This window comes from Daucus carota, chromosome 6 (genome assembly GCF_001625215.2).
Source record: "Daucus carota subsp. sativus chromosome 6, DH1 v3.0, whole genome shotgun sequence".
NCBI classification, from domain to species: Eukaryota; Viridiplantae; Streptophyta; class Magnoliopsida; order Apiales; family Apiaceae; genus Daucus; species Daucus carota.
This window is the reverse complement of record NC_030386.2, coordinates 35156886-35165973: the sequence shown is the minus strand read 5'-3', so window position 1 is coordinate 35165973 and position 9088 is coordinate 35156886. Positions and strand designations below refer to the sequence as shown.

The 9088-nt window shown below is 35.4% G+C and overlaps 2 protein-coding genes across 4 annotated transcripts; both read left to right on the top strand.

The window, feature by feature from the left end:
• The first annotated feature begins 1331 nt into the window (after positions 1-1331).
• LOC108226663 (uncharacterized) lies at positions 1332-4759 on the top strand. 3 transcript variants are annotated; one of them, XM_017401655.2, is made up of 4 exons: positions 1332-1669; positions 1823-3224; positions 3306-3432; positions 3648-4759. In XM_017401655.2, exons 3-4 carry the CDS (start codon positions 3416-3418, stop codon positions 4546-4548), a joined length of 918 nt encoding a protein of 305 aa, XP_017257144.1. In that variant the 5' UTR covers positions 1332-1669; positions 1823-3224; positions 3306-3415; the 3' UTR covers positions 4549-4759. The 3 variants fall into 3 exon arrangements, with proteins under 3 accessions (XP_017257144.1, XP_063935091.1, XP_017257146.1); XM_064079021.1 differs by having other exon boundaries at positions 3306-3520; XM_017401657.2 differs by lacking the exons at positions 1823-3224; positions 3306-3432.
• A 1416-nt stretch (positions 4760-6175) lies between these two features.
• On the top strand, positions 6176-9066 carry LOC108224724 (uncharacterized). Its single transcript, XM_017399430.2, has 2 exons — positions 6176-6307; positions 7559-9066. Exon 2 carries the CDS (start codon positions 7561-7563, stop codon positions 8803-8805), a length of 1245 nt encoding a protein of 414 aa, XP_017254919.1. The 5' UTR covers positions 6176-6307; positions 7559-7560; the 3' UTR covers positions 8806-9066.
• Positions 9067-9088: the final 22 nt, after the last annotated feature.

Genomic DNA, 9088 nt, shown 5'->3' with positions numbered 1-9088 from the left:
ATTTATGTAACATGATCACGATGGGTTACATGAGTTTTTGTATGATCATTTTAGTTTCACATTCTTAATCTTATAGTAGTTTAGATCTTTTAAAGATGAATATGGAAATGTATGTTTTCTGTTGCGAAGTTGCATGAATAAATGATATGATTATTTATTTATTTTTGATCAATATGACTTATAATTTTATAATAATTGGGTGGCTGATCCTTAATCAGTTGGGCTATTTCAATCGTGCTCCTTAAATTATTAATGTGCTCCTTAGAATTTAAGGCTACTTCAGCTTCTCTTAGGATTACCTTTCATAACATTGGCACCGAAGAAGATCCAACCTGCGGTCCTCTCTTAGATGCTATTGCAATCGAAGAAATGCTGCCTAATTTATTTATTTTTTGCTAATTAAAATGCTGCCTGCCTATTAGATACACTAGAGGTTAGTTCAAAATTACATATATTTTTTTTTACCAAGTGGCTGATCATTTTACTGTATGCAGGTAACTTAATGAAGAATGGAGATTTTGAAGTTGGCCCTCATGTATACAAGACCTTCTCAACAGGGGTCCTTGTCTTGCCACAACAAGAAGATCAAATTTCTCCACTTCCTGGCGGCTGGCTGGATCATCGAATCTCTGAAACCAGTCAAGTACATTGACTCGAGGCATTTCTACATTCCCTCAGGGCACACTGCGATAGAATTAGTATCAGGAAGAGAAAGTGCCATTGCACAAATCATAAGGACAGTGCCTTACAAATTCTACTACCTAAACTTCAGTATTGGAGACGCTAAGAATGGCTGCAGGGGATCGATGATGGTTGAAGCTTTCGCGGCCAGGGGGACTATCAGAGTGCCCTATACATTACAAGGAAAAGGAGGATTCAAAACTGCTAGTCTGAGATTCCAAGCCATATCAGCTAGAACAAGAATAACATTCTACAGTGCATTTTATCATTCAAGTGTTGATAACTACGGTCATGTCTGTGGCCCTGTTTTGGACAATGTTGGTGTGTTTGGACTTTGGTGCACGGAAGTGAAGCTTACCATTCAGCCAATGCCAGTGAAGAAAGGAGTTAAGTTAGCTTCTCATGATATGAACTTACTGACAGTATTTTCAAAACCTGAGTTTGTTTGTCAGAGACGCGAGTCTTTTCTGTCTGAGTTAAATTGTCTTGAAACCTTCTATAAATGATTTGTATTTCTTGTTCTAGTTATGATATGTGATTTAAGGTAGAATAGCAAAGTAACTTTCACGATCTGCAATCCGGTACTTATTTTGAACTCTTGAAGCTCGAATGGTGCAGGCCTTATATATCCATTAAGGGTTAAATATCAAAGTAGTCACTGAAGTGAGCCTCATATATCAAAATTTTAATCAATTTGAACGGGGTCTCAAATGCACCATTTTAGTAATAGATAATGAACACTACGTTAGTTTTACTCTCTGACTAAACGGAATTTCTAACGTTGCTGACTTGATATATATGTGGCAGCTGACTGGGTTGAAAGTGCCAGCTGTAAGTGCACACCTTCTTACGTACTAAACACAAAACAATCCCGATCAAACTCAGATAAAAAAACCCTATCCCTCTGAGCTTCAACTACATGCATCTAATCGGCGACGCAATCAGGGGGAAATCGCGTTTAGTTAGTCGAATATTCACTAAATAAGAGGTATGTACTCTTATCTTCATGTATGAACATCAGATCATGTATTCTTATATGTTTTTGTTGGGTCTATGTGTTGCTTTGTTTTCTTTAATTATATGCATTTTTCGGTATCGTGTTTGCTTTCTTTTTGTTGTTAATTGTAATTATTTGTCACAGTATGGAGTCATTGATAACTATATATGTGCATCATCATGGGGAGTTGTCACATATACCAAAAGTCGAATATAAAGGGGGCAAAGTTGATTTTATTCCTGGTTTTGACACTGATGTATTTTCATTTAGAGACTTGGATGATTTTGCCGAAAAACATGGTTATAGCCCCACTGACTTGGTTTATTTTCAAACATCTGGAATGTCTATCGAAGAAGGTGTTAAACTATTGTATGATGATAATACAGTAAGAGAAATGGTAGATATTCACAAACCCTTGGGTAAGATTGATTTATATGTTGATCACTATGAATTTGATGAGGTTATTGACGTAGCCCAAGAAAGTGAATTAAAAGGAAGTGAAAATGTTGAGTTGGGTGGAAATGAGGAGAATGAAAGGGGAGATGCTGATTACAATGATCCAGATTATTATGTAGTAACTGAGAGTGAGAAGTCTGAGAGTTTTAGTGATGACGAAATCTTTATTAATAGTGATGAGGAGTTTACAGAGTATAGAGGGAATGAGAAGCGAGTGATCCATGACATGACTCAGGGTGTACAGGTTGGAAATGAAATTGTCACTGTAGGTCCAATGCTTATAAGTGACGAATCTGATTTTGGTTCTATGGAACTTAGGTCTGATTACTCTTCGAGCGAAGACGAGAATAGCAAAATTGGATATATAGGTCCTCCAAATCCTAAGAAAATAAAAAGAAAAATGGCAGGATTAAAACATGGTGCTGATAGTAATGTGATCAATTGGCAAGCGGGGATGAAATTTGCAAGTCTATGGTGATAGAATTAGAAAAAATCCACAGTGGAAGGTTAAGGAGATGGCTGAGACAATTAAGAAGGAACTGGAGGTAGAGGTGCCAAGGATAAAAATATTGAGGGTTCGAAAAATAGCACTAGAAAGTGTGGCTGAAGCACTTAAAGAGCATTATTCCAGACTAAGGGACTTTGCCAATGAAATCCTTAAAAGTAACAAGAATAATACAGTTCAGATTAGGACAACAAGATTGAATGAAACTGACTCGAACAAGTTTAAGAGGATTTATGTTTGTTACCACGCTTTAAAGGAAGGGTGGAAGGCTGGGTGTAGGCCTATTATAGGTTTTGACGGATGCTTCTTGAAAACAGTGTGCAGGGGACAGTTATTATCTGCTGTTGGAAGGGATGGGAACAATCAGATGTTCCCAATTGCATATGCTGTAGTTGAAAGTGAAAACACGGAGTCATAGAAGTGGTTTACTGAGCAATTGAGTGAGGATCTTGAGTTGGGTAATGGTGAAGGATACACTGTGATTAGCGATCAACAAAAGGGCCTTGACAAGGCCTTGAAGGACTTGCTCCCTCGGGTTGAACATAGACTTTGCAGCAGACACATTTACAGTAATTTCAGGAAAAGGTAAATAATGTTGTATGCCTTAACATGCTAATTTACATGCTTCCTGTACAAAATCTATATAATTTTTTTATTTATATTTAGGTTTCCATCTTTGGCCTTGAAGAGAGCCTTCTGGAATGCTTGTTGTGTGACACACCTTGCAGCACACATAAAAGCAATGAAAGACCTTCAAAAAATCTCCAAGCCTGCACATGAGCAGTTGTCAAAAGTAAGGCATATTTTGGTACACATAGTAAGGCAGATAATGTAGAAAACAACATGAGCGAGTGTTTTAATGCATGGATAATTAATGAACGGTAATGTTAAATTTATATCATTAAGTTATGTAGTTGTATGATTTTTTTTTTTTTTTTAAAGCATGTAGTTGTATGAATTTATGTTATAAGATTATTATAATTATGCTTATAAAAATATATGTTGCAGATATATGCCGTTGCTGACTATGATGCAGGAAATACACTTCAAACTCATGACTAGGATGAGACAGAAAAGGGATGAAATGCTCAAGACTGATTACTTAATCTGCCCAAGAATTAAGAAGAGGTTGGATCTGTTGATCACTGAGTCGAGAAATTGGACTGCTTCCTGGGATGGTCAAAAGTTGTTTGCTGTGAAACAAGGGACAAGGGTTAACACTGTAGACCTGGAGACAATGTCATGCTCTTGCAGAGTATTCGACCTCACAGGAATCCCCTGTGAGCATGCAATTGCTGCAATATATGACCGGAGGCACCAGGTAATTGATTATATCTCAGATTACTATAAGAGAAGCAAGTATTTGGCATCATATCAACACTCCCTTGAAGCAATAAAGGGTGAAGAGTTTTGGGAAGTTCATTCTACAGACGAACTTCTACCACCTGATATTCCAAAAAAACTTAGAGGAAGGCCTAAAAGGTTGCGAAGGAGGGAAGATTGGGAAGGTGGCAACAGGATCCAATCTTCTCAAGTCAAAACTACTGGACCTATCTTGCAGAGGTTTAGTAACCGAAGGAAAATGCATTGCAGTTTGTGCAAATCACCAGATCATAGAAAGAGTAATTGTCCAACAAAGAGTCAACTACAGGACAATGATCAAGGCACTCAGACTCAACCACCTGGCAACAAAAAGACAAGAACAAGAACTGAGAATGAGGTACCAGTGGTGACTCAAACAGCACAGGAACCGGTGGTGACACAGGATGAAAATCATGTAGTCGCACAGAGGAAGAAAACACCAAAAGAAGCAAAAAGACAGAAAATACAAGTTCGAAGAGCAGTAAAGAATGTTGACAAGCAAAAGTTGCCATTTGTGAAGAACAATGATCCTACTGGTGGAGATTGAAATGAGTTATAACCAACCTTTTGTTATAAGCAGCAGAACCTTTGTTTATGTCGTTTTGCTAAATTTTGGTATATTTGAACACTTCAGCAGTACTTTTGCGCTCTGAGACTTGGAATGTATTTCAGTATGCTTATTAGGATAACTTTAAGAATTTGTCACAGTATTTCCAAGTTTGTTATGAGATGGTGATTTTAAGAATTAATTTTCTTTATTTTTGATGTATTATGAATTGATTTATCCATCTACCAGTTACATTAGTTTATAGAGTATATTTATGAACCACCTGCACACGTTAATCATCTTAAAAATTAAAAAAAAAATATTTATGTTAGGCACATGCAGAACCTTGTTATTGGTTTTTCAGTTTCTAGGAAATGTCATCTGAAATTAAGAAGCACCTAACTTGCTTGCGAGCTAAGATGAGGAACTACCAGTGGTGCATCTGGTATCATTTATGTCATACGAGTTTTTAATTGATGGGATTTTTCTACGAGAATATTAGCTGGGTTATAAGTATATTACATTCAAATACATATATAAGCTGAGATAAGAACATGTTGCCACTGGTTTTGTCCACGTAAGAAGCAAAGAAGTTTTACTTTCCACCGTGGCCAACTCACATGTGCAACGTTAGGATTTCCGTTTAATTAAAAAGTCAAATTAACGGTAGGTTCATTATTCGTTACTAGAATGGTGCATTTGAGATCCCGTTCAAATTAATTAAAATTTTGATATATGAAGCTCACTTCAGTGACTACTTCGATATTTAACCCTATCCATTAAATAATAATCAATAAAATAATAATATATATTATATTTTGAAAAATGTTATAAGTATCGATTATCAAATTAGATATAAAAATAGATACAAATGATATTATATCATATTTTATTAATAATGTACTATATATGCATTAATTTTTCTAATTAATGATCCTAAAATGCCTTGTCATCGATTACAAATTGATCGATAGTTATTTCTAGAGGATTAATAATGATAAATTGATTGACACAACTAATAAAATAATGACCGCTTAAAATTACTCATGTGCTGTGGTGAGACATAATTGTATAATTTTATTACGCCCGGCCAATAGCCAATATCACCGGACTGAATTTGAATATTATTATTATTTTAATTTTTTTTGGATATTATTATTATTTATATCAATTTGTAGGATTATTTTTTTACTAACCTCCAAGGCTTCAACTATCGTTTAAAATTATGTAGGAACAAATCGTAAGCATGAGTTTTCAATATATACGTCAAAATTTAACCGAAGGAAGTATACTGAAATTTAATACTCCCTCCGTCCCTATTTATCTGTCCACTTTGGAAGTAAGAATTTGTCCCTATTTATCTGTCCATTTATACTTTCAAAACTAATTTAATGATAGTTTTTCAAATATATCTCCATAATTTCAATTTTCAAGGCTTGACTTATTTAAAACTTGGTTGAATTCATGTTTTCAAGACATAAAGTAGGGGTATTCCACCATTTTCAAGATATTAATTAGAGGTATTTAATGAAAAAGTTCATACAATCAATTATTCCTTGGTATGTGTTTTTTTTTCCAAAATGGACAGATAAAAAGGGACGGAGGGAGTAGTACAACGTTTTAATAATAACAAACAAAAATTTGGAGTTTCGGACTCCGATTGGTCTTCCCAGGCTTCCTTTAAGACCAAAACAAATCTTTGTGCACAAAGCTCGGTACTCATATATCCATCCATCTTCCTCTGAGATTGTTCTAGAAGGTAATTTTCTTTGCTCTACTCTCCCCATATGTATCCATAATATATTCATGCATCTTTGCTATTTTAACTCTACTAAGCTTATTTTTATGTTTTACCTAAGTTGAAGAAAAGTGTTTGAAAAATGTTAAATCGAGTAGATCGTTGCTAAGCTGAAGGAGTTATATTGTACAATGTTTTCTGTTCCAGTAGAATCATTTTAGAAGTGTTTCTAGTGTGATTATGGTTGTATCCAAATGGGTGTTAGGCCTCTAGTCTCACAATTTGGGAGGAAAAGGCCCCAAATACCAGTATCGGAAAAGATGGCCTGATCTATCATTTCTTCGTTCAAAACGTTAGATCGTGTAGCGTCTTTGATCTTTTTCTTTTTAACGCTCGTTTACAAACCCTAAACGCTGCACGATCCAGTGTTAGAAGCCCTAGACGTTAATTTATGTGATCGTTTAGCATTTTACAGTGATTTTCAACCCTAAACGCAACACTATCTAGTGTTTTCTTCCCAAAATTGAAATGCTAGATTATCAAAATTACTAAATGATATTTAAGACCATTTTTTTGAACTATGCTATTTTGGGCATTAGCTATAAGTTTTATGGCATATGGGGCCTTTTTTCTACCGAAATAGTCTGAGTGGCTCTTTAATGGCACAAGTGCCGGTTACATTGTCTGATAATTGTACTAAATTAAATTGAGTTGTGTGTACATGTATTAATCAAACATCAGGAATTGCGTTAAAGAAAATGATTCAGGGGTATTCTTGAAAAAGAAATTAAAAAAATATTTTGGGACATTTTCTTTTTTCGAAAAGGAAATGTAGAAGGAGACGGAGGGAGTAGCTATTTAGGAGGTAATGTTAAGCTGTTAACAATGTAGCTTCAACAATTGAATACTTGATTAACCCCAGATTATGATGCCGGTTCCTCTGGTGCAAAAAGAATATATGACCTTTACATCTGAGAGACCGAAGGGCTTTCGCTTTTCCATTCTGCCTCTACTTAATGAATAATCCAAATACGTAAACATATGATTTTTTTTTTCTAGTGTTATATTTTTATGTGAATGTGCTCATATAGACAAAAGCAGTAGTAGAGCTTTGTCATTATATTTGTTTATATTGATCAGGCACAGTATTGAAACCACATCATAATTGATTAGTATGCCCAGAAATGATAGTTTATGTATGGATTTCAAAAAGTAAAGACTTTACTATATGATGGGTATGCGTATTATTTTTTGTTGGTCTTGCACATGCAGGTATGGAAAGGAAGAGAATTGTTCAGAGCGCTGAACCAGAAGTCTATGTTCAGCAACAGGGCATCCCAAGAAATCAGAACCCTATTGGTGACCATGATATCGATAGAAGGTTGGACAGGATTCTCTCCCTACCTATCATGCCACTGACTGACATGTTTTGTAACGTTCCAGATCCTTATAATCCCGTTCCCAGTTTGGAAATGTGGACTGATCTACAACCTGGTGCTAGAAGGTGCTATAATCTGCAGAGAATAAAAGAGGTTGAGAAGCTAATTACTCTGGGTTTACAAGTTTTTAATTCCATCCAAGGAAATATTACTGCGCAAGCCATATGTCAACTGATGAATCTGGCGTATAATCTTAAAGATTCTACTGGAGAGTACTGCTTTGGAGATATTTCACCCGAATTGATACTGGAAGACACAGATTTTGATGAAGTCTCCAATGATACACTTGTTATAGTTAGACCTTGCAATACATTAACTGTGATGATCTCTCGTGAAGAACCAGAGTATAAAGAAAGAGTTGCCAATGGGTTTTGTTATCTTGCAACAAGTTATATGAGACTATATACCAAATCAGCAGAAAACTATACGAGAACTGAAAAACCTTTGAGAAACCGATTCAAAGATTTCTATGATTATGCCTTGCCTTTTGAAAATTTTCATCCAGTTCCTGAAGCTGTCAATCGTATCAAGTTTCAGATCGATGTGAATCAGACATTGAGGAATACTTTCTATAATTTGGTCTATGCTGGAGAGTCTGTTGAATATGGTAAGCAGTTGAAGGAGTTTCTCTACGGGTATCATATCTTGTATACCGGGATGCATTGTTTTCCATTGTTCTTGAAGTGTGTGGAAGCTATGAAGGTTACCAACAATCAACTGATGAATGTGTTGCGCTCAGATTATTTTAAAGCCCAGCTGAATGCACTGGAGGTGATATTTAACAATCTTTACGGATCATGTGAGCAACCAGGAATGGAGAGACAGATGTGGAAGTATGCCAGAGTTTTTAACAGCCAGTTCTTCAGTCAACTGCAAACAAAGAATTGTGCTACGTTTACAGCTGCCTTGGCACATCTGTATCACTCAATTATACCACCAAGTGGGAATGATGATGCCAGAAACATAGTCAGAGTTAAAGAATTGTCAGGTGGTCTACTCGAGATCGCTAAGGAGTATGCACGAAGGGCTCTGACAATTCGCAGAGATGGGATGAAAGATATAAAAAGTTCTGGAAGATAAAATATTTAAGTGTTTACTCAGCTGATCCTCGTATTATTCTGATATTCTTTGCATGATAACAGAGCAAGCATCTTTTTTACAGTGAACTAGTAGTACCTTTTTTTTATGGAATCTATATCAAATGTCAGTGTTTAAGGTTCATTAATCAGTTCATTTATCGATATGTCTAGTTTTATGTTAGTTTCCAAAAAAAAAAAAGAATTTTTTTATTAAACTCATTGTCATGCTTAAATAAAAAATTAAGACCAACTCTTTAATTTATGTATCATGATTTTACATTAGT

Excerpts from the sequence above, each read along its gene's own strand:
- LOC108224724 (XM_017399430.2), top strand. The coding sequence starts at position 7,561 with ATGGAAAGGAAGAGAATTGTTCAGAGCGCTGAACCAGAAGTCTATGTT.
- LOC108226663 (XM_064079021.1), top strand. The coding sequence starts at position 3,483 with ATGAGCGAGTGTTTTAATGCATGGATAATTAATGAACG. Across the intron at positions 3,521-3,647 it reads GCATGGATAATTAATGAACG|ATATATGCCGTTGCTGACTA; the intron begins GTAATGTTAAAT and ends TATATGTTGCAG.